This window comes from Haemaphysalis longicornis, unplaced genomic scaffold (assembly GCF_048455015.1).
Source record: "Haemaphysalis longicornis isolate Haplotype H1 unplaced genomic scaffold, Haemaphysalis longicornis Haplotype H1 scaffold_1, whole genome shotgun sequence".
NCBI classification, from domain to species: domain Eukaryota; kingdom Metazoa; phylum Arthropoda; class Arachnida; order Ixodida; family Ixodidae; genus Haemaphysalis; species Haemaphysalis longicornis.
This window is the reverse complement of record NW_027526203.1, coordinates 348,812,933-348,838,055: the sequence shown is the minus strand read 5'-3', so window position 1 is coordinate 348,838,055 and position 25,123 is coordinate 348,812,933. Positions and strand designations below refer to the sequence as shown.

Below are 25,123 nucleotides of genomic sequence, written 5' to 3'. Positions count from 1 at the left end.
TGCTATATATATATATATATAATAACATTAAAAAATAAAAGTTTACAGACGTTTCAGAAAGAGGACTTCATTTCATTTCCTTTATTGTACCTTCAAGGCCCGAAGGTGTTACAGAGGGGAGTGGAGTTAATACAAAATGCAAACACAAGAAAGGCCATCAAAAACAGGAAAAATCTAAAAAAAAACGCAGATTAACGAAAGTGTTTTTCTACAGCATTTCGTCATTTCTTCTTTTTTTTTCCCTTTACTTTCAGGAAGTCCTCTTCCTGAAACGTCAGTACACTTTTATTTTTGAATGTTTTTCTCGTGTGTCTCTGTCTCTACTTACCATATTTTCTCGCGCTCTGCGTGAGTTTTTGTTTCCAGACTATATATATAAATATATATATTCTGGAGGTCGTGGGTTCGGATCCCACCTGGCGGGCATTTTTTCTCCACTTTCTTATTTTCCAAATTCTTTATCTTGAGCAACTACATCCTCCCCTTTGCTTTCCGAGGTCTTCTTGACTGCCAGTTCTTATTTCTGTCTTATTTTCAACGAGCCCCTCATTTCCTATTCTGATTCGCTATATATATATATATATATAGACTGTAGACTGGCGGCATTTCTTTCTGTATATATATATATATATATATATATATATATATATATATATATATATATATATATATATATATATATATATATATATATATATATATATATATATATCGGGTCGCGTGCGTGCGACCCGCTAATGTATGCGTGCATGCATCACACTTCGCATTCGCTGTCTTTCTTACCAATTCTCCAGAAAGAAGCATTAGCCGTGCAATTTTTCTGCGATGAGGCGAGGTTGGATTGTGAGTAGCTGGATCGCCGTTTTCGAAGTGAGCCAACACGCGAGGAGAGCAGAGCGCGCAGTCCGGGAGCGGGGAAAGCGGCGGCGGAGGCGAAAGTTTCGCGCTGGAAAGCGTGTCCATTCGGTTTCAATGGCGCGTGAGCGTCGAGTGGTCGCGAGGCGGAGACGGCGCACCTCTGGCCACCATCTCGTTAGCGTTTTTCACGGGCTACGCGGGCGAGGGGGAGGCCGGTCGTCGCGCGGTCACGCTGCTCCGGAATGTTTACCCTTTTGGCGCGCCTCCTCCCCTGGCGCGGACAAAGGCGCCCTCGCCGAAGCTTTCGCGGCGGAGCACTAACACGTGTTGTTGTTTATTTTGCTGCAGGCGGTGGAGCCGCCGGGCGTGCAAAGCCGCGCCTTCGGAATTTCAGCAGCGGCGCGTCGGTCGCGCGCGCAGACCCGTTTCCGACACTCCCTGGCGGAACCCCCGCTCCGCGATTGGCCGCGTCCGCTGGGCCCTGTGGCGCACGTGCTCTCTGATTTGTCCCGAGCGAAGTAGCGCGAGCGGAGCGGTCCGGCGATGTCGCGTTGTTGTGGCGGTGGCGACGAGCGCTGCCGTTGAAGGCGGGTTTCGCGTGTAGCGGTGACGCGGCCGTGCTTGTGTGCGTGTGCGGTGGCGTGTGTGCGGGCACGATGCCGCATGGCAGCGGCGGAGACGACTTGGCCTCCTCGGACGAGATCAAAGTGTTCAAAGATGAAGGCGAAGAAGAGAAGCGCTCCTCCGAGAACTTGACGGACCTGAAGTCGAGCCTGGTAACTGAAGGCGAGGAGGTAAGTGCCGCCGTCGCCGCTGCCAGGACTTCGGCTTGCCTCGCCGCGTCGTGCCACGCTGACTTTGGAGTATCTCGGCTGCAGCAAGACGTGTCGACCGCCAGAGGCTTGACGCCGACCTCGGGTTTGTGCCGGTTTTTGCAGGAGAAGATAGTCGGCCTGCCCGGGCAATCCACCGCCGGCTATGCTTCGCCAAAGCCCGCGCGGCCCGACGCCTTTGGATCGCTGTTCGGTGAGTCCTTGTTTACTCGAGTCCCAGTCTGCAAAAGATAGATCGGAACGCCCGTGCGGCGACCGACCGATCTTGCGCCCATCCCCGAAACATGCCTTTCGCGTTGGCACTAGCTGCGGCAGACTCGACATGGCTGTTTCACTTCATGCGCTGCCGCGCGCATTACGTGGGAAAGCGATGTCGCCTGCCTTTCACAGCTTCTGCGATCCGCTTTGTTGGTCTTGGTGCCTTGAAGCACTGAATAGCGAGTGCCTGATGCGTCAGTCTCGTGTACACCTCCTCCACGCACTTCTGGCTGAGGCACACATGGTAGACATGGCGCTCCTCCTCTACTGGTATTTTATTTTGGACGCGATGCAATGTTCCCATAATGTTGTTGCATGTCTTGTAAAGTGTCTTCTGGATTTCCACCGGGAAACGGGTGCCAACTTGTACCTCTAAGACTTTATGCCAAAGGGCATAATATCGCAAAAAAAAAAAAAAAAAAAGTCTTGTAAGCTTTAAAAATTAATTCTCGAGTTCACTCTTGCTTTCTGCTCCATGTGTTGCTGGTGTACTGTTTCACGCTGAGTAGAGTGGAAGTATGTGCATTGGTCTTACGGCTGTCTGGCTTTCGCAGTTCCTTTCTTCGGTGTGCTTAGAAAAAAGAGAGGGGATGCAAGCATCTAAGTGAGGAGGTGTCCCTGTGGGAAGCGGGGTGCTTTTTTTTTTTCAGCGGTGTTCATTCAATCACTGCTTTTATTTGGGTGGCCAGAGTTCAGTTTAATACTCTCGTGAGTGCAGTATTTTCTCGTGAGTGCAGTATTTTCCACGTTACTGACTCAGTTTTTCAGTCTGTGGGCACTAGTATCCCCGTCACTGCCGCTCTTCGAGTAGAGCTCTCGCAAGCGTGAGACTACCCTTCTTGTGATTGTAAAAGGCGATAGTGGCAGCAGCGTGGTGCTCGTTGGAACGCCGATAAAAAAAGGAAAGCAAGGCGGGCGGCCCAGATAAGATAAAGCGGGTGCGCGATACGGGAACAGGCGAGCGCCTCGGGAGGGGAGGGAGCGCTCACCACTGCGTGGCTCCGACTTGAGGCCTGATGGAGCGCGCCCAGAAAGACAGCGGGAAGGGGGCTGGGCGGCTGTGGAGGAATGCGGTTTCCGTCTCCTGCGGCTGGTGCTTGTGACGTCTCCCCCCCCCCACCGAAGTGCGGCGGGCAACGGCTGCCTCGGAAGTTATCTTTCTTGGTTTGTCTTCCCGTGCCGTCCAAAAGAGCTGGGCCGTGTGGCACCGACCTTTATGCCGTCCTTTGTCCGCCACTGGGAGCAAGACCACTAGTTCTGTTAACTGATCGGCACCCGAGTTACTTTCCTGCGTCTTGTAATTTCTTTTTTTTTTTTTTTTTTAGAAAAGCAACAGCCCTGGAGGATTAGGGTTGGAGTTTGCTATATCACCGGGGCAATAGTATTCGGGGGGAGGGGAAGGGGGGGGGGGGGGGGGGGGCATTCGGCAAACTGAGCGTGATGATGATGATTAAATGCCTCCCCTTTGAATCGTGTTTTGGGAGTGCGCGACAAGAGCATGACTCCTACTGTGGCTAAGTATTATTTGCTGACGTAGCAAGGTTTCAAAAATGTCAAAATCACCAGGGAGCAACGCCGTGGGCGGAAGTGCAACCTCAGTGATGAGACCGTGCTTTTTTACTGCACACTTTAAGGCTTTTCTCTGCCACTCGGATTTTAATGTTTCGACATTGTAACCCCGTGTGGTCTTCCAAGCTGTACAGAATATTTCGCGTGAGGTGTTGGCTGTCAAGCGCTCCGTGCTCTATCTAGGGCGTTGGGGGTCCCAACCAGCATGACTGTTCGGCATCCTCAGTAGCGTGGTCGCCAAGAATCGAAGCTTAGCAGTAGTAGACTTGCCCAATACACCAGCTCGAGGTGTTTTCGAAATAGCTTTTGCGGCGTGGTGGGATCACAGCCTTGCGGCAGCAACGCTGTCTGTGTTGAATGACGTAACCGCGGCTTCCCTGAGCAGTTCCGATAGTCGCGAAAGATACCGCTCTCCTTTGCCCTACGACGACATTCGCTTGTCATAAAAAAGGGACGCTTGCTTGCTGAGCGCGGTTTGAACCCGTTCATTCTTTTCTATTCAAGCTAGCAGCCTAGTATGTTTTCTTCGGTGTTTAGCGGTGAGGCCAGATCGCGGAAGGTGGTGAATGCACAGCCATTTTTATTAGTGTGCCCTTAAAATGTTGATCTGACGGATTGCTCCATGCTGTTTGCTGGGTGTATACGCGCGTTGTGTCGCAGAGTCTATGAGCCGCATCTTCGTTGCACACGGAGGCGGGGCTGAGGGGTACGGCGTCCTTGTCGGAATTTTTGATAAGAGGAGCGCGGCCAGCCGCTTCGACTGCTCAGTTACGTCTAAATGGTTTTCTCGCCAACTCGGCCGCTAACTAGCGACTGAAGCTCAACTTTACTGCGCGCTAAATGGATGCCCGTTGTAATGAGCTGACATTTGCTTATTCTTTAGTCCCAAGCTGCGTCGCATTGATTCGTGCCCCTGGGTTTGGTGGTGCGTATGCGTAATTTTGCTCCATCGATAGCAGCGGTTGTGCGCAGGCGCAGCTGCTGTTAAACCACGAGTGAGCTGCTCTTAAAACCACCTTCCGGTTTGCGCCAGCACCGCCGCCATGCTGCGATTGCACGTCAGACATTTTCCCCCTTTGTATTGCCAGAGCTCCTGGTGAGTTGCATTGGCATTCAAGTTGCGAAGAAATCTCGCTCGCGGCATACGCCGTTATTAACGCGAATGGTCGGCTGCCTGTCCCTGCTGGCAAGAATGCTTTTGGTCTTGCTTGCGTTAGGCCACCGACAGATGCGCATTTTGAATGCCCCGAATTCTGAAAAATGGCGCAAGCTGAAGTATACACGCCTGTTATCGATAGATTAAAGAACCTAGTTTATAGGTAACAGCACTCTCATAAACTCGAAGGCGAGCATTTTCCTCCCAAGGCTATTTATTTTGCACCTTATCTAAATGTGATGCCACAAGTCGCGGATTGGCGGCAGGGGTGGTCTAGGAGCTTCCGCGGGGTGTATCGTTTATCCCCCTTTCTTTTTTCAGCTTCAAATGCGCCAGGCATTGCTCCAGATTTGTGCCTTCCTTACATCCACAAAGAAAAAAAAATAAAAGAACAAAGAGGAGGATACATTCCTTCTTTCTGTGGCAGTTTCACGGTCTTTGTTAAAGAAAGCACCTATCGTCGCCCGGCAAATGTCGGCTAAGCTTCATAATTGCCCTGGTCGGATGGACAGTGTGATTTTCCTCTATGAAGTGACCAGGCGGTGAGATTTCCTCGGCATGGATGGCGAAATAAAGAGAAGGAATGCAAACTACGGGGCAGTAGGCCTTCCTGTTCCTTGAGGGCGTTAGGTACTTTGGGATGGCTTTCATTAAAGTCCATTCAGAATCTAAAATGGAATTGAAGCCCTCTCTTCAAGAGGAAGGTGGTTAAAACTCGCCGCGTTGGCTCAGGGGCTAAGGCGTTGTGCTGCTGAGGACGAGGATTCGATTACCGGCCTCGGCGGCCGCCTTTCTGATGGCGGCGCTAATTAGAAACGCCCGTGTGTACGAAATTTCGGCACACGTTAAACATCCCCAGGTGGTCAAAATTAATCCGGAGCCCTCCACTACGGCGCGCCTCATCGCCTGCGTTGCGTCGCCCGTTAAACCCTGCAGTCAATCAAGAAAGGTGGTTAAAACGCGAAGCTTTCTCCCATGCAACGTGAGGCGAAGTCCTAAATCAAAAATCAACTGTTTCAACCATGTCGGCTTGGCTCAATCGGATAGACGGCGGCTTCATAACGCGAGGGACCCAGGTTCGGCGCTTGTGTAAGTTAACTTTCCTGCAGCGCGTTTTGGAGTAACGGTGGGAGGCACCAGTGAAACATAGAAAGCTTCGCTTTAAAAACCGCGTGTAACCGTGCAGAGGTCCTCCCTGTGACCTTTAATGAGCGTTTATATAAACGTTAATTCTGTTTGGCATTTAATAATTGTTTTGTTAATGATGTGAATGATCACTGTAAGTGTGCGCCAACGATCCTGCTGTTCGTTGTCGGTTGACTGTAGTTCAGTTAAAAAGATACACTGCCGTGGCGAAATGAGGAAACAGCCACCTCGGCGAAACCAATTCTTTGATTAGGCAAGAACTAACAGATTCAGGCATAGCCTTTCCTGGCAGCTTTTGCTTCTGAAGGTGGGTAATTCGCGATTTCGAAGGCCGGTTAGCAGAGTTTCTTAATAAGCAACATGCGGCAGGAAACACTGGAATGCCGCACTGACCTACACCCTCCTTGGAGTTGTACCGGCAAATCGCCAATCAGGAGCTGTACGGCAGGGAAAAACGGCTTACTGTGCGATGCACGAAATGGCGTACTCGCGTAGACACGCTCCGCGCAAAAATAAATTCCGGCCTTCGCTGCCCGCGACGCGATATTGGAGACGATTGCACATGTCGTGACCCAAGATGTTTACACCACCGCGTCCCAGTCAGTGCACATTTAAGAACCGCGGAAGCGCTCGTTGAAGCGTGTGCCACCCAGCCGGAAAACGGAAGTAGGCAGTGGAGAGCTCCAAGCGACGCCTGGAGTGCCGGGGCGCCGTTTCAAGCCGTCGATCGTACGTACACCTCCCCGTGTGGGCGCGCCACTTTTTTTTTTTTTTTTTTGCCTGTCGGTGCTCACAGAAAACGTGCATGCCTCATGGCAATACAGCGTCGTTTCAAAATGAAGGCCGCCACTTTACAGAATTCCGCCCCATGTTAATAAGAAATGAGTTCGAATGCAGATGTAGTTCCTTTGGGCCAACCGCTAACAAAGTAAGACAAACCGTCGTTTCGTTGCGATAGCGAAATCGAATGACCTTTTGCAGTGAAGCGATCCATCGTCTAATTGCTGTTAGGAAGCCTTTGGACGAAGTGACGCATGCTGTGCTGCAAGAGCAACTGGGCAGCAAGTATCGCTGTTCACCGGCCTTGCGTCTGGGGCCCGCAGCGACACTTGCTGTCCAGCCATGATGCGCACTAGGCAATGTCACTGTCCCGCCTTACCGCTACCGGCAGCATACTACTGAGCTGTTCCTGGCATAGAGCGTGCCAACTTTACTGCTAGAACGCAAAGCAATGTGAGCGAGGTGCGTGCGAGAAACGCGGTTTTGTGGGCCCAATGCGCGCGCCGGAACAAGGCGTGCGCATCGGGCCGAGCCTGTTCACGAAGGGGGAGGAATAGCTGCTCACGCATTCCTAGATACACCAATAAACATCCGATTGTTCTTTTTGTTCGAACAGTGCAAGTAATGCCAGATTCATGCGGATCTGCGGCTTTACTTTTTGCGATGGATGGGTGCAAACTATCTACGCTAGTCGCGGAAAGGTTTAGTAACAAGATAGTAAAAACAATACAAATAAAAGGAGAGCGAGATACCTATGAGCTATCTCCAATTGTGGGCGTCACCCATTCCATATGGCGGTCGCTACACCATCGTCGTTATAGCAGGCATCTCTAGCATACGGCAACTCTTTTCATCGCAACTGCGATCTCCTCTTCGGAATTTTTTTTTCCACTTCCGGACTGTTATTTCCACGTCCAATTCTTATTGCGCGCCCCGTCTATTTCTGTAGAGATGGGTGAGTGCTATGCTTCTATTAGTATAGCAGCCGTGATTTCGTTAACTGCAAACCAAAATCCTGGAGCTTTCGTCATTCGCGCTGAAAAAGTTCGAGTACGATGGCAGGTAGTGGGCGTATCCATACTCTCTCACACACACAGAACTCCGATCCGCTTCCCACTGACAGAGGAGTGGAACTTGTTCAGGAAGAGGACTCCGCTTCCGCCGGATGACGCATATCTCTGTCCCACAGGAAGAGAGAAGGGATGCTGCTCCTTGAGAGGTCGAACGGCCTGTCGTCTGTGGTCTCCCATGGCTCCAGCGGGATGTGACCCGCCATTGTCGCTTGTGAGAACCCCACTCGTTCTCCTACTCCTCACGACGGGAGCGAAGAGGGGGTCACGATGGAGGTGCCGTGGCTCATAGCTTTACGAGCAGAAGTCCCCGGAAATGCATGGAAGTGTCCATTCCAGGGAACTTCTCTTCCACATATCGCTGTGCAGCAAAAGTTATGTGGCAGGTGTTGGCCGCACCATAGCTGCCTTGAACAAGACAGAATTACTCCTCTCGTGGTCGGTAAACTTTTGCTCGTGACTGTACGTACGAAAGAGTGGTCACACGTTTTGCCTGGAGCCAGGCGTGCATGACATGCTATGGTAAAAGGAGTTCTCGAGGAAGCAAAAGCGCCGAGGCCAACTGAAAGCGATCGGAGTTGGATGCCGTCTATAAGAAAGCATACAGCCGCGAGTCATTTGCGTTGCTCAGTCACGCGCCGCTGATTTCTCTGCGCAAAAGACTAGTTTTGTTCAGCGTGGAAATGATTGATGGACGAAAAGCGGATATCTTATCACTTGGCCCAACGGTGTAGAATCGCACCATGCTGGTTTTATGCCGACAGCTGCATTGGCCACGTTTTGAGGTATCTGCGATGGTAGTAATGCACGAGGGCTGACGGTGCGCAGCGTGGGTAGGGCGCCATCTTGTCGTGCACAGGATCATGCGGCCGGCGCGACTGCCGTATTTATCCGCACTGTTCTTAGCAGTCATCGCCGGCAGCAGCGGCACCGCAAATATAGTGATGCCCAGTGATCTACGAGGTGACTTGTCAACGCTAAACGATGTCGAGAAGACACGGTACCAGGAGAAAGGTGTGTTGTGTGAGCTCGAGCAATTTGTGCCAAGCGAAGCCGACTCTTATGTGCGTGGCCGCGCGGTAGTGGCGTTGCCATCTTTGTTTGTTACCTTAAGCGGCTCAAGTGTCTGAGGTAACTGGAGGGCCTCAATTTTCTCACGAGCGGGTGGGTTCGTGAACCGCGCCTAGAGAGTCTCGGCCGACACCTTAGTCACCGTCACGTATGTAAACGAAGCGTTTCTCGCCGGGCGAGGTCTGTTCTTGCCATAACCAGCCGCGTGGAATCTGTGGATGCGCGAACCTCCAGTTTGTGATTCGATACTTCACAAGTGCTGGCGATGGGATGTTCATTTCGCGCTCACACCAAGGGTCGCACAGCCCGTAACGTCAACACGACCGCACACACCAAACTATCACACCGTTGCTGACTTGGGAGCACAATAGGTATGCATAGTACGCACCTGGAAAAGGCAGTGCTCCAGAGTCTGTTACCGCAAAGCTGGGCGGTGCTGTGCAAAGGTGGGAAGGATTATCTGAGCACTACGCGGCTTCTGCCGTCGGCACGTTACTGTGTGCCGCGAGGGACACCCCCCAGTCGCACGTCACTGGCAGCCGTAGTGGGAGCGTAACGCGTGCTCCACTTATAAATTGAGTCGATTTCCGACTGGCCGTAGTTTTCCACTGGTGACGTTTCCGACGTTCGCTGTTCAATACGGGTGAGCGCGCTTCCCGAGGGTCCTCACGAACGCGTATTATAATACCCTCTGCGAAGTGCGGTCGGCAGCCCGGAGAAGTGTTGGCGACATGCGTGCCTACTAAATGATGGGGCGCCGCGGCGGTTATCACTCATCCGAATCGACCAACCCTGCCGTTCCAGGGGACGCTTTGGGGCCAGCCCTGTGCAAAGTTCACTGGGCGCCTCCCCGCTGGGACGGCCGAGGGTCGCCTCGCCAGATCGGACAAGGTAGTGATTAAGCCGCGGCCGTTCCGTGACTGACGATGAGAATTTGCTCGAGCCCCTAATTGTGGATGCTAATGGCGAGTGTCCCCCAAGTGGGCAATTTTACGGGCCCATGTGCCAACATTAGGCGCCCGACCGCCGCTCTGGCTCTTTTATTTGTCGCTCCTGCCATCGACTCGTAAATTTTGACGACCGGCGTCGGCACATTCCTGCCAAGCTTCTGCAGTCGGGATCGTCGGGCAACTTTTTTTGGCCGGCTGTGCTACATTTTCGAGGCTTGTTTTCCCAGCGCTCGTTGCACTTTCTTTTTCGTCGCTCGAGCCATGTTGCGGAAACTGGTTCGCAGAAAGTCCTTCTGTTTAGTTGTCCCTGGCAGCGGCGCGGCTCGAAATCGATTTGTTCGCCGCTGTGGTCGTTTTCGCGACAGTGTTCGTTTGGTGAGCGCGTACGTTGGGGACGGCCGCTATCATTGGGGCAGTCGGGTGCCCGGTTCCGGCGGGGGCCCGCCTAATGAGATTCCCGCCCTGTCAGCTGACTGGATGGACGCCCCCTGCGTGCCCAGGTTCGTTGCCCCCGCCGAGCCCCTGTCACGCTCCTCGTCGCCGTCGTTGCGGGGCAGCCCAAACCTGGGCCCTGTTTAGCCTGGAAACGAGCCTGTCACTTTGAAGCGGCGTCGTGACCGAAGCCGTCGTGCCGGGCCCCGCCGGACGCCTGCGCGCCGCCGCCGCTGATGGCAGGAAACGTGGCCGCTTCGGCCGCCGCGCGCTTGCACGAGCCCTGAGCGATATTATTTCTGCGCACTTGTTGCATCTCCCGGCCTTTCTCGCGTGTCGCGGATGGGCCGGCCTGCTCGTCGTCGCTCTCCCGAGATCGAACGCGCTTGTGCTGACAGCTTTCCGCCTCGTTCCCGCAAATATATAGGGGAGGATTTTCGCGACCTTGATATCCTCCGTTTCTCGGCATCCGAGTGCGGGCCCATTTGTGAAGCACGCAGCTTATAGCCATTTTCATATACCGCGGAGAACATTTTTGAGGTGCTTCAGTGAGTCCTTGTGACGGCGATGTCAATGTGTCAACGCGAGGGCGACACGCATGTTTGACGCCGCAGTCCTTGCTTGAGTGTACACGCGCGCGCTTGGAGATCACGAGAGTGATATTCGAATCGACGTTGGCGCCACGTAATGATGCGTCGCCACTTGGTGTGCAAATGATGTGCTAGGCGTCGTGCGGACGAACGAAGCGTAGCTGTCCGTGTTCGCTTAGCGCTGTGCTCCTCGGAGCTGCGCTTTGTCGCTACAAAACTGGGACTTATTTTCGTGCAGTCGCACAGGCGAACAAGGGAGGGGATGACGTCCACATCGTCCACAGGTCTTATCTTCCGCTGTTTGGGATCCGAAACCGCCGTTCAGGCAGTATCGAAACAGAACTAGCTTGCTTGCTTTGGTTTGCAGTACGGAATAAACTACAGGGTCGTGGTTTGTTCTTTGTGCCACGAGGGGATTCGAAGACGAGGTTAGCCCACAGTGCGACGTGTACACTCTTCGTATGCGCCCGTCATTCCGGAGGCACTCCTGTTTCGTCGATTCTTTATTCTGCAGGCTCCGAACGAACGGATCAGTGCTGGCCCGCAAGTTTTGGACAGGGAGCAAAGACGCGGGGACACGTAAAAACTGAACCTGGGCAACAGGTCTTGAAGGTTCCTCGGAGTTAAACACAACGGCGTGGACAATCCGCATTGTATTTTATATAGCCATGCTGTTCGTTCTGTGTAGAATGGAACCCCGAGATGAGCTTTCGCGATTCGTTTTATAGTGATGGCACAAATTTTCTTGAGGTAGGGGTCGAAATGTTGTCCGCGTATGCCAGGAGGTGCGCGTTCAGGGGTTTTCAAACTAAAAATAGAGTTTTAGCACTCCGTATGCTGCGTGTCTTCCCTTCGTACCGTGTTGACCGGGACCCGTCTGGGCATTTGAGCATTAGTTCCAATAGGGTGGATTAGTTCCGCGGGCCGGCCCTCGCCGTGCCCGCGCGCGCAGGCGCAGTCGGGTCTCGGTCAGCACGGTATCCACGGGCAGCGGCACCGCTTTCGTACCGAAGTTGTGGCCGTCTATTCACCGTCACACTCCAGAGACTGTCGTCGCCATTCTTACCACGTCCTGCCTTGAATGGCGAAGGGCGCGATATGCCGTGCGCCTGTTCCGATTGCAGCACACCGAGCCGCGCTCCTTGGCAGCGCCTATTTCACTGACCCCTTGAAGTGCCCGTATCGGACTATACCCGATAACGGTGGTTTGTCTTCGCGTTTGCCTACTCTCGCTGCCCAGACTAGAGCCTACTCCGGATGTTGCGAGAGCGGCCACACTGCCCTTTCGCGGCAGCTCCCGTAGCAGAACCCTTTGTGAGCGAAGGGCGGGCTTTGTTTCCCTTCTTTCTTTTTTACCGATGATAGGCGCTGGGGGTAAACCCCGTGTGGCGCGACTACTTTCATTTTGTTTCTCGCTTCGAGGAGTGTGCGTTACAAGTCGTAGCGTGTACCAGCGTCCTTCAATGCTTTTGAAGGACCCTGCTTATTGCGGTCGGGTTAAGTCTACGGTTGATCTCGCGCGTTCTTTGTCGTACAATGTAGTATTTACCTCCTAGCAAAAATATGTGCGTGCGTACATTCATGCATGCCCATCGTCACGCGTCATTGCATCGCCATAATATGATCGTCATAATTGTGAATAGACTCGAGAGTACTCCTTGAAAGCTTTTTGCTTCCCCAGAATTGGAGTTCTCCGTGGCTGCTGGTGTGCACCTGCTGTACTCACGGGCCACCACGTTCACCTGTCACGTGATACGCTGCGCGCACCGGGCTAACTCTTGTTCTCCCTCTGGAAACGTGCGCCCATCTAACGTAGTTATTTAATAACGCACTCGGCTCCGACCCTGGAGACGCGGGTTCGATCCCCATACGAAGTTTAATGTAGCTATATTTTTTTGAAACTCACCGATTTCCTTTATCAAAATCAGTCCACAGACGCAGTCAGGTAGTAATTCTGGCATTTTTGTGGGGGTTTTTCAAGAAAAACTCTTTACAGTGGCGGCCATTTTCTGTATCGGAAACGGCGCCGTTTCTCCCAATCAGGCACAAGTTCATCGCCTTAAGACACGGAATCGCAACCATGACGCCGTGCTCAACCGCGTAGCGCGTTACCATCGAGTAAGCACGGACTCGAAAATCCTTCTAAGAACGTAAACCGGGAAGTCGTGAGGAACCGAGCAATGCGCGTGGTGCTCCGTCCCACGCTGCCACTGAGCAAGAAGTTTGTCGGAACTAGATAGAAAACCGGACAATACATGCACCACCGATGAGGTTAGGACAGCAGGGGTGGGTTGTCTCCCTCGACCCGTTAAATAAGAGCGGGAAGTTTGGCAAGTTGGTACTGGAATAATTTGTGCATATTTCCTAGCGCAAAAGAGGCGGGAACACAGGAGGAGAATGCGGACGGGACAGGCGCTAGACACCAACTAAATACTACAGAACAAAGCATTGAGCCGTAAAATCGCCGCAGCAGAAAAACTCAGTGCGCGTAGGGATGTGACGTGCGCAGAAGCGTGTGTTTTTGTATTGCGGCGATTTTGCGGTTCAAGCTCAATTTTTTGTTGTGTAGTATTCAGTTGGCGTCTAGCGCCTGTCCCGTCCGCATTCTTCGTTTTTTTCTTTTTTTTTTTTTTTGCGCAAAGAAATATGCATAAGTTATCCTTCGACCCGCTCGTCGAAGCGATTGTACTGCGTCGGCGGCCCGTGATGAGTTGGGGAAATCGATGCGTGATCGCCAAGTGCACTACCTGCCCTGCAGGCGTGAGTCTCCTGGACGCAGAGGGTCATTACGATCACTTTTCGCTTCAATTCACCGTGCGATTTTCGAGGGTCGGGGCGAACTGAACCAGCAAACCGAGCAGGCGTACGTCTGTACAACGCTCAAAACTACTTTCCCCTTTCCTGCGTTTTCTCAAATTACTAGCATTTTTGGTTACTAGTGTCTTTAGATGGTATTCCTGTTGTTGGTGCTGGCTTACTAGGAGCTGAACCTTACAACTTATTTCAAGGAAAAGCTAAATAAAAAGCACATCGTGGAATTAAAAAAAATATATATACTGAAGGAAGCATTTGCTGCGCTGCATGCCGCGTACCGTTTTTCGCTGGCAAGAGCTTCGCAGTGCTTGGAGATAGGCAGAAAACAAAGAAAAGGGTTTGGCATACGAAGCCTCAGGACTACATCAAAATGCACACCGCTGTCATATTATCTGACCTTACATGGCAGTCACGGGTCACAGCTTTTTGCCATTTGCTTAAACAAGGACATCGGCTTTTAAGTTCTCTAAAAAAATTGGAGTTTCCAGGCATAGGCTTAAAATCGAAATTCGCTCTCCTGTGGCCAAGCATTGTGGCCACAAGAGCAAATTCTTCGTGTAGCAACCGCGAGGGTCAGCTTTTTTCGCTCAGATCGCACGCCGGGTTTAATCGATGTCCTAATTCGCGTTTTGCCCACAGTTATTCGCCATTCAGGCGCTTTGTGACGGAAGTGGCCCACGGGACATTATGCGCGCAGGCTGGCGATCGGTAATCCTCGGCTTCATTCGTGTCACGTTGTAAAATAGAATACCCAAGTTGCGGACTTGTTCAAGGGACCAACTTTTTCTATGCATGCCGGTACATTTCCTATGAAAAATCGCGTTCTGTTCAATGGATGCGTCGCGCTGCATCCAATCCGATCAGCTTTAGAACCCTGTGCGTTCTTGACCCGGTATCGTGCGTAATTTTGGTATTCAAGAAGCTCCTGTAAGCTTTCTGCAACTACGTCGGTCATAACCAGTAGCAACGTAAATTTCAATTTGTGCGCCACCGGAACCGCGTTTGCCCCTACTTCCATCGCATGGGCAATACGGAGTACAGTGTGGGAACTGAACTGTTTCTTGGTATCCTTCACATTACCGTGTTATTCAGCTGTCGCCTGCTGGAGTAATTACCTGCGGTGTAGGCAGAACACTAACCACGGCAGGAAGTCGGTTTCCATTAAACCATTTTTCTGCAAAATTTGTGGTGCTATTCGGTAGTGTGAACGTTGCAGGCAATTTCTGTCGGGGAGGAAAGTTCACATATTAGCGAGCCACATCTAACCCTGGTACGATTATTGCCAAACAATTTTAAGTAATCTGCCTTGCCGTGTTTCCAAATTGAAGAATTTTCCGACACTACATTGCTTTCACAAGCAGTAACCCCAAGGTTTTTGAGAGTTCTTTGGACTATTTTGGGACACCCGGTAGTGAAATTTGGAGCTGGCTTAAAAGATTAATCTACAGGGTTCTAGTGACGGCAGCCATCCGCTGTACGTAACTTTATGCGTAGCAACTTTTGACGTTGAATTACACAAATATTCCTCAGTGTTTCGCAAAATATTTTGTTTTCCAGAATTGGTAATCCAGCTGAAACTTTGCTGCATGCGTTATTTCACGTTCTAAAGCCCCTCATGTCCAAAACTGGTTATTTGGAATCCGCTTATTTCAAACGACTTTCACGTTTAATTCATACTTTTCGTCTCCCAGGCTTGGGAAATGTTGCCATGCGGAAGCGGCCTTGTCAGGCGTCTAGCAGTTCCACACCGGCACTTGTAATGTGGGTAGGCAAAGTACTACGGGCGGAGGTGGCCCCCCAGACAACTTCGAAAATACGCAACAAAGCCACAGCGATCGTACGGTAATCTTCTTAAAAAGAGCCCCTCCTGCTATCTGGGGCGCTATCCCGAATTCCTCACATTGACCGGAACCGTTTTCTGGTAGGCTCCTGCGTCACGTGCTTCCGGCTGACAAAATGGCTGGGTGTTCATTCGCTGTTTTGACGTTTCGTTGCGTTTAGCGACGCTAGCTTAAGTGAGCCGGCTTGTATGGCTTCCAATTAAATCACATTCGTACCTGGCGTTGAAAAAGTGCGAACGGTACCGAAGAGGAGGGTATACTTTTCAGTTACCGTTTCACCGCGCGCGTAACGCCTGAAGGCCATGCTGTCTTTGTGATCGACTGCAACGTCATGACGTATTTTCAGCTTTCGGCGGGAAAGATTACGTCGCACATGGTAGCAACTTTCGTACGCGCAAAGTTCGCGTGGTTTTACTTCGTAAGCCATTTCTGACCATCATTGCCCTAAACGAAGCGAAAAAATGTCACGAGCCTCCGGGGCCTAGAATTTTTTTCTGTTTTTTATGAACGTTTATTTTGCGGCATATATATGGGGGTATGAGTTGATGGTGATTAGATGAAAATGAAAATGTTCGCTTCGGATGAAGTCAAGGAGTGAACGATGATGGCGCCCATGTATCCATGCGGCGTATGCGGAGGCGTCGTCTACGCGGAGGCCCGTCGCCGCAAGGTGCCGCAGTCGCGTCCGCCTCAAGGCGAGGCAGGACCACAGCAAGTGGTGAAGGTCGGCGATCGCGTCGCTGCGGTGGCAAACTGGGCAACCAGGGATTGTAAAGGTATTGAGGCCAGTGGCGGGTCACGGCGGGAGTTAAGGCCACCCCCACCCGAATCCTCCTGAGCGCAACCTCCTCGGCACGGGTAAGACCCGCGTGTGGCAGCACACGGTGGGATGAGAGCACGTGTGCGGCGCCGGAGGTTTTCTTTTCTCGTCACCAGAAGAGTGGCATCACCCAGCTCTAACGGGGAAGTCTGAGATGGAGCCGATGCTGCCAGTCGGGCTGCTACGTCTGCCTTGCAGTGGTCTGTGAGTAGGTCACGTGGAACCCATTCAATCAGAATCTTGTGAGCGATTCCTGCCGCAAGTTGGTGAATACTCTGAGCCAGCACAGGGCTACGACTAACTAACCGTAGTAGGCGAACTGCTTGTAGAGCATCGGTAAGAACTACGATGCGCGCCCCGGGCTGCAAAGTGATTCCGGTTACAGCAATCAGAGCCTCTCTAATGGCTACAAGTTCTGCACAGAACGATGATGGAGGTTCCGGGACCTTAAATATGGACGTCTTGCTGACGGCTGGATGGCTAGTGCAATGAATGGCAATGGCAATCACAGTATCTTGTATACTGGCGTCGGTATATAATGTGGTAGAGCCGGGTGGAAGGTGGCTATCCGTGTCGGCGATGCGTTGTTTGAGGGCAGTCGCCGAAATGTCGGAATCTGGACGACGAAGGTCAGTTGGTTTGTTGTCGCTGCGGTAGGGCTGGTAGCGTATGAGAGACTGCGTAAGCTATTAATGCTCGCGCAGAATCACACAGTGCAGTCTTCAATTTCTTCGGGAATTTACCGCCGCCGCTGTTTCTCGAAAAAGGTCGTTCAAAACTTTGCTGCCCAAAGGAATCGTAATTTTGACTGCTTTTTACGGACTGTAATATTGCCTTCTTTTTACCAGTAACAACGAAATCGTAATAATTGTTTCGGTGTAACAGCATCACTAGGGGACCGTACAGTACACGTCCATCCGTCCCAAAAACCCAACGCGCTGCATCCGCCTTTACGAGTGTCCTTTTTGGTTATCGGGTGGAGCGTTTTTCTCGTTACCGCATGCATCCCAGAACCGATAGTTGCTGCACAAACTTCGTGCGCCATAGCAGCAGGCGATAGCGCGGCAAGGGTGGTGGTTATGAAATTGAAAACGCAAATGCAGTTTGTCGGACAACATTAAACCAGGGAGATAAATTACGTTACTAGAAGCGATAAAACTAATAGATTATTCAATTAAACACACGTCTTTCGCCAGCATTTTGGTTAGCATTGCTGGATTGCCTTGTGGCAGCAACAGTAAGGCCAACTGACGAATGCGCATTTCCTCAGCTTTAACTTCCGTTTTTATTTTTGAATAAGTTTTTCAAGAATAGGCGCATCAAGTGTTTTATGTGCGGCTATGCCATGCAGCGCAAAGCAATCCGATCTCTTGGCTTGCCTGTGGACTCGTTCAACATGACTTCGTGTGCAAGTGCAAGGTACTCATCGTAAGGGAGAAACTGGCTGGCTATGCGCTAATCCGAACATGAAAATTATATCGTAAACGGTGATGCTGAATGAAGCTATAAACAAAAGCACACTAAAATTATTGCCGAGGCTAACGACGTGTCTCGAGATAAAATACGATTGTATCGGGACCTGTCGGTATAAAAAAAACCGTGGTCTCGCCTGCTGTCATAGCTGAAATACATCTAGCAATTCAAACTTCTAATAACGCCAACGATTACTGCAGGCCCCCAGAGCGCGAATCTAGCTGATTACCTGCAGTTATATATGGCTCACTACCTGTCAACGACTTTCAATTGTAGGGCGCTAAATTGTTTACTAGTCTTTTGGTGTGTTGTTTGTTAGATTACTGCTTTGCTGCCATGGTCGGCTCCGTTAGCGGCCGCTGTTTCCGGTTCGTACGCGTTGAAAACTTTATCTGTTGCAGTGACAGGGTTACGCAAGCTCAAGGAGTTACGCAGGCTCAAATATTTCTGATGCGACTGCAGTGTGGTACAATTGGGCCTATGTACGCGCCGGGTGTTTGTCACAAAGCAGCGTAAGCCGGCGTGGTGCGCGGAGCTGATTGTAGTGCCTAGCTCCTAAAGCTTTCTAATGATGTCTTAGCACGCTGTATTTACTATGACTGCCGCGGTAGGGCAATCCACCATGTCGTAAATTGGCTTGATGCACATTTAAGTAACCTAGCGCAGCAGGTCGACGCACCGGTTACGCGTATCATTGTCATACCGCGGACATCCTTGCCGTGCGTCAGTGACCTAGAAGTCCCGAAAATTTTACGAAAACGGAGTCGTTTCAGGCACGCTAATATTGTAATATCAACTCGTCCTAAATTATTTTGTGCCCAGTGGGCTTGGTTTCGGCCGACGGAGAGCGGAAGGGGGCTTCAGCAGTAGGCGAACTCCTCCAACAACGTTTTGCTTCCTTTGTGTGCGACCTGCAGGGTACTTAAAGTATGACGTGCCCCGTGGGATCAGCTGTTATATCGCAAGCACTTTCGGCCCAAAAACGGGGGGGAAGGAGGAGCAGTCGCCGGTTCTCTGGCGCCTTGGAACATACGAAGGCGTGTTTGCGAACAGTTGCGCAGCGTCCATGTCGGCCAGGCTCGGTATTTCGGCCGTGTGTGCAGGTGAATTGGGGTGGGATGTGTGCGTATCGTGAAAAGTTTCGGGCTCGTCGCATGCACGACAGGCGAGCTCAGATAAATAGCTTTCGCAGGCGTTTATTCGATGCCAGAATGCTTGTTTATATCGCTCACCGGGGACTATTTCTGGTTCTATTTGCTGATGTTAATGTAACTTCTGATGTTAATGTAACCGTTCAGCTGCACATTCAGCCTTGTCTACGTATGTATAAAAAAAACTTGCCCGTTTTAAAGACGAGAGTCTTTAAAACTACCTAAGCGCGAACATTTTTGGTCTGTTTGTGTCTGTCATTTGACGCAACCGCCCGGGCAAGAACACTGGAAAAAACTCCCACCTCCCCTCGCGGGAACCCCTGTGTAGATGCGACGCATAGGCGGAGCGGCGAAGGGACCGCGTTTTATAGCGCGCATAACGTTGAGGGGACTGCGTAAGCCGGTCCCAGTCGATGACGACGTTGGCGTACTTGTAAAGCGGCGTGGACTCTAGGTGTTTGAGCCAAGCGTGGATGTTGCTTCGCCGGAGAACGGCACACCGGTTATATGCGCAGCGCGCCCGAAGGAGAGGAAACCGCGGAAGAGAGAGTACTGCACATGCGCCGGCCCCAGCGCGTCTGCCGCGGCTATGACGCAACGTGGCGCGGCCATGACGCAACGCAATCCACTTTAATCCAAGCCAAGCCAAGCCAATCCAATCCAATCGAGTCCAATCCAATACAGTGTAAATCCAGTGCCCCTCGCGAGAGAGTGTTCGCTATCGGAGAGGAGAGGGGGTGAGCGGCGGAGAGCGCAGCTGGCGCGGCGAGGAGAATGGGGGAGGGGTGGACAACGCCGACGACGACAACGACGACGACGCCGGAGGGACAAGGCGAGTGAATCAGATGCTCTGCATCTAAAAATGCTGCAACACGTAGTATATATAGGCAGTACCGTTCCGAACTACTGAAACTGCTGGCGTGGTTCATATATGTCCACACTATTCAGCGCGAAGAAAACCCCAGATATAATTGAGGCAAAATATATGTTCATAACCGAGAGTGCCAGATTTGCTTTTATTAATGACTCGCGTTGGATTGGCTTTTACGATGGCAAGTGAAAAAAGAATGCGTTGAAAACGGCGTCGTAGAGAAGCGAGATGAAATACTCAGACATGGGAGTTCGAGCTGCTCCTAACTTAAAGGAGCCATGAAGAGGAAATGCAAGTTGGTTTTATTCGAAAGATTTCGTGTTTTATAGTGCCCCCAGCGCTTGTCCGGATACAAACGGTGCTTTATTCACTGAGAAATTAAACAATTCAGGTTAAAATTTTGATTTTCCCGCTCAATCGTGCGTTTTCGTGGTCCCAAGTGACATCACAGGAACCGACCGCTCTGCAGCCTAGAGTCCCTTCATTCACGCATCCGCCGTACAGGGTAGAGACACGTATACGCTGGCGCCGCCATTTTCGGTTGCTCGCTCGCCGCCGAAGCAAGTCATTGTGTCAAAACCGCGCTAAAATTATCGCCGCAACGCGGTTTACTGAAGAAGTTTGAATCATATTGTCTGTTTCGCGTTGCTAGGTCTCGTGGGAAACGAAAAGAATAACGCGTTGAGCCCGTTGGCCCAATTGCGGCGGCACGGGACCGTTCAAAGGTTGTCTCCACCCTGTACAGCGGTGTTGGTTTGTTCCCGCGTTTCTTTACGTTACCCGAACCTAGATGGCGCCACCATACCGTGGCAAGCGTTTGGTTTGTTTTTGCCCGCATTTAAACCTGGCTTGTTTTTGTTCTGGAAGGAAATATTCGTTCCCTGAAACAGTGCTCGCTCGACAAATGGGGTCACGTAAGACACCGTTGCTTGCGTCAATCGGCCAGTGTCGTCTGAGACAACCCCAAGCCCCGTAGTGCTGTGCAGCTAAACCAAGCATGCTGTGCGCAGTACGAACAGCAGAACGCATCAGTACTATGTTTACATGTGCTTTCGTAACTTCCACTGTTTGTCCCATCATTCTTATTGCTTTGTAAAGAATGTGCCCTAAATTTAAGCGCAAATCGCTCGTTCGTCTAGTTTGTAAGCTCTACCTAATTTGCGTCTGCTTCTGCCAGCCTCCGCCAATCGCAGAGCTTAGCTCATGTGACATCATAGGTTCTGTTGCGGGAAATGAGCTGGTGGGTCGCATGACCGTTCCCGTTTTTCCTAATTATGTAGCTTATTTGAGCGAAGTTTACGTTAAAAGTGGTGTCAGTATGATTCTAACGAGACAATATTTTGAATGAACCAAACTTGTGTTTTCTCTTCATGGCTCCTTTAAGAGCAACCGATGACTTGCGAGCAGTCGAACGCGGAAAATTTGAGTTGAGCCGACCTTCGTTGCATTTATCATGGCAGGAGCGAGAGGGGAAAGCGCGAGGGGCAGTACGAGAGGGGAGGGGGTGTTACGGGACAAGAGCGACCGAAGACTTGTCTTTCGATGACATTTGCAGCGACGTGAGCAGATGCGCAGCCATTTTTTTTTATTCCCGTGTATTTAAGCCGTGCTATGTGTGTTTGAGCAATAGCGGTGGCATGCTTCCCGCTGATGTCCTAGTGATTACCGTGTAGGAAGTGTTTCAAAGGTACCTTCGGTCTGTTCGGGTAGCGTGAATCGGCCGGTCGGAGAGAAGCCTCAGGCGTAGTAGGCGATTCGAGGCGGGCGAGAGTGGCGAAACTTTGTTCATCGCACAAATAAGCAGGTTACTGCGATCTTAGAAAGCTTCAGTGGCGTAGCCGGAAATATTTTTCGGGGCGTTAAAAAGAATGATATCCTGCATTCCCCCCAAAATTTAGTCATTTTTGGCTTTAATAAGCCGACACCGTTCTAATTTTTGCGTTTACATTATAGTTTATCGATTCGGTGTGTAAAGAGCATAGGCAAAAATAAGGCGAAAGGAAGCGGGAGAGAGGGATGCCCGAACACAAGACCCCGAATCGAGGGGTCTTCTGACACGGCTCCCTTCATGCAGACCATGACACAGATGCTCGACGGACAAACCAGTCGTGACATGCTGGTAGTGACACCGCGAAAAGTCAAGGCGTAGGGCCCTAGTCGGCGTTCCGTAAAGCCATCCTCTTCTAGGAATGGCGATTAAGGCCGACTGAAGTCCCAGGACCAGCTCGACGTGCTCGTTGAGTCTGCCCAGAAGCTTGTCTTGGCAGGCCTGAACGACAGGCGGGCGCATCGGGTGTCGGGTCGGGCACTGTGCAGAATCGGCAGTGGTGTTTTACTACGCTCTGCGTGTATTAATGTACGCGAAAGTTCTCCGTCGTTCAGAGTGTTGAGCCCGAGAAGGGAATTCGTCCTCCGTGGACAGCAGTGTCGACAGAGAACAGACAGCAGTTGCATCAGTTGCCACTATTATGCTTACACGTTTTATTTTCATTTCCACCAGTGGAGCGCGAATAACCTTTAATTATACGATTTTTCAAAGAACGATGGATACGAATTGCTCGGAAAAACAGGCTGAAGTCTAGGGAAATCTCTCTTGATGCTATCAAAGAATGATTTTAAAAAGTTTGAAGGTAATGATGGATTTTATCCTAGGTTTTTTTTGATCATTGTTGGGAGCTTTTTACGTCTAAGCAGATTCGAAGAATTTGTCTTGAAATTTGAGATAAATGGCTGAAAAGATGCCAGTGGGCGCTTTTGCACCCATAATGGACTTACAAGCATGGCGTTAAACCGAAAAAAAAAAAAAAACCCACTCTTGTTCGGTTCGGGTGTCGTAATTTTGTTCCGATTCGGCTCCTGTTCAACCAAATAACTTCCCGAGCCGGTTCGTTAAGTGAAATTTCTGTCCAAATGCAAACAAATGAGGTAATAGAGAGTTTTAGTATAGCCTTTTGTGCCTTTGCGTACGTTAAACGTTAAATTTTTGCGGCACGCTACGTCGGTACCGCACGGGGAGCTTTAGTACAGCGTTTCGTCAGTTTTGCTTTCCAGCCCGCTCACGCTTATGGCGCCATCTGTTGAACCTAGTATTCGAGGCACCACTAGTAATCTGTTGAACCTAGTATTCGAGGCCGAACGAGCAGTGAGCACCCGGAATTTACACGACTACCCAACAAGCGGAATCAAAAGCTTTCCCCTTGGTATTGAATGTAAAACGTGCACAACATGATAGATATATTCTTCTACATAAGCACACTCTATAGTGGAAGCGTGAAGCCCCGAGGTTACTTAGTTTTGGCGATCGCACATAACGCGCAGAACCAAAGGACTGGGTTTCACGTATACATTTTATTCGACTCGAAAACAATCCAGAAATCCGTTTCGAACACACGCGACGTAACGATTGCACTGCGAGGCGGAGGCACAAAAATAAAATGCGATCTTTTGCCTCCAGCCCGTCCGCCGTAAACATCGCACTCACTTCACGCGATTTGCGGGGTCGACCAGCATGTCACTTCACTCTGGCGCAAACACAGAAGGCTTTTAACCGCACACACTGAGTTGAGTCGTCGCTAGTGATTACTAATTTCGAACATAGCAAGCACATTCCACCTGCAGGAGCGCACCGTCGCCTTGCACCGTAAAGCGAACTCGTCAACAGCACACACACAGCATCCGACGCCGGCCTGCAGGAGCTCTGTTCGGGTAGTCAGCGATGCCACGTTAGCTTCGCTCACCGCGATAGCAACGTACAAACAACCGGAGCTGTTTAAGGATGCTGGAGCAAAAAAACTTCTATAAGACGCAAACTGCTCCACACAGATGGAAGAAAACGTTTAGGTGCTCCGCTCTACCTGCCGCCGTGTTGTAAACACAGGGACACGCAAGGTGCATAGGGTTCTGCATAGCTGGTACCGGAGGGTAAGATAAATTGACAGGAATAACTTAGCAGAGAGCACTCTACGAACACACAGGGCACGCAGGCAAGAGGTTTCGAAGGCTTTTTGTCCCACGTTTTCGTTGTGACCACGGGTTGTGACAAAGACGAATGTCTTTACGCCTCCTCAAACTCAAAACATTTCAATGCACACTGGGTACTTTCCATCTTACCGTCCTGCGTTCAGTTACGAATGACTTTTCAGATTCTCCCGCAGGATCCAGTTTTCACCGCAGTTTGACCCTTCACCGCCTGCAACTTCACAATCTTCACGTCCGCTGCCTCCCCACGAGCGTTTTGTTGCCGTTATTTTGGTACTGCCTTTGTTTTCACACATAAATGGACTTAAAAAAAATATATTAAGCATAAAGTGCATTTAGCAGTGAGTTCCCCACCCAACCTCAGATGCGCCTTCAGAACACGCGAAAAATGAGCGCATTGGCCATGTTCCGGGTATCGAACTGGAAGCGGTATTCGTACCACCTGGCGCAGACGGATTTGATTGATGCGCGTTCCACGCGCCATTTTAATGGCGACTTGTTTGAATCCTGACTCGCCCTCTCGGAATGTTCATGCACTCGGATAATTTTTCAGTAAATGGTTAACTGCCATTTTTTAAGCGCGAATGCACGGCTCGGCTATCTTGGCGAAAGCTGCCGTCCTCAAAAGCCGTGTCCGGAAAGCACGTGACCTCTCCACCAGAACTGACGCCGGCGCAAACACCTGCCACTGCAACTCTCGACGCGCACTCAATTCCCATTGGCGGCGACTAGTTCCGTATCCCGTGAATCATAAATAAAACACAGTACGTGGCCACCGACGTATACAACTGGACACCAGTCTCAGTTGACGTTCAGCTTTTGTGAAAGCAGTGTCGCAACAGCGTGTTAGTCATTCTTCAGTGAATCCGATGTGGAGGTTGTAGGCTTAGCGTCGACATCGGCAAAAGACGTCGACGAACATAACCAACAGAAACGCTTTCGCGTTCTAATCTCATAAGAATATGCTTAGGGATACTGCACTTTTTTTTTTGCTAAGCTACGCTTTCGCCTGTTGCCATCATGTACCATCACTATAACGTCGCGGCTCCTCTCCTCCTAGCGGAAGCTGTCCTGTCAAGCACGGGCTGCTCATTGGTACTGAGCACGAGGTTGCTTGTTCCATTACGGGCCGGGGCGGAAAACGGACAACGCCCGTGTGTCGAGATTTCGCGCACGTGGGATACTTACAGATGGTCTAAATTAATCCGGAGTCCTCCATTGCGGTGCGCCTAATAGCCCAAGAGTAGCTTCGGTGCGTGCAACTCAAATTTAAATTTAATATATCTAGTTGGTTGGCTCGAAGTGTTCCAAACACACACCTACACACACTCGCAATTGCAAGAAAAATAGACGGGAGGCTCTGGAGCCGCTCCTGAGGTCAGCGCGTGAGAACACCTGGGGATGGCCGCGGAAGTTCACCAGCGACAGAGCTGGTGATGCTCTGGTTGATGCTCAACAGAGG

The 25,123-nt window shown here is 50.9% G+C and overlaps 1 protein-coding gene across 4 annotated transcripts in view; it reads left to right on the top strand.

The window, feature by feature from the left end:
• Positions 1–1,316: 1,316 nt before the first annotated feature.
• Positions 1,317–25,123, top strand: part of Pan (transcription factor pangolin) — a 229,668-nt gene continuing 205,861 nt past the window's right edge. The window contains exons 1-2 of one of the 4 annotated variants that reach the window (XM_077685778.1): positions 1,317–1,652; positions 1,797–1,884. In XM_077685778.1, coding sequence (XP_077541904.1) covers positions 1,515–1,652; positions 1,797–1,884 — 226 coding nt within the window. In that variant the 5' untranslated portion in view covers positions 1,317–1,514. Of the gene's footprint in view, positions 1,885–25,123 lie in introns of all 4 variants that reach the window. The other 3 variants (XM_077685754.1, XM_077685764.1, XM_077685772.1) reach the window with 3 other exon arrangements.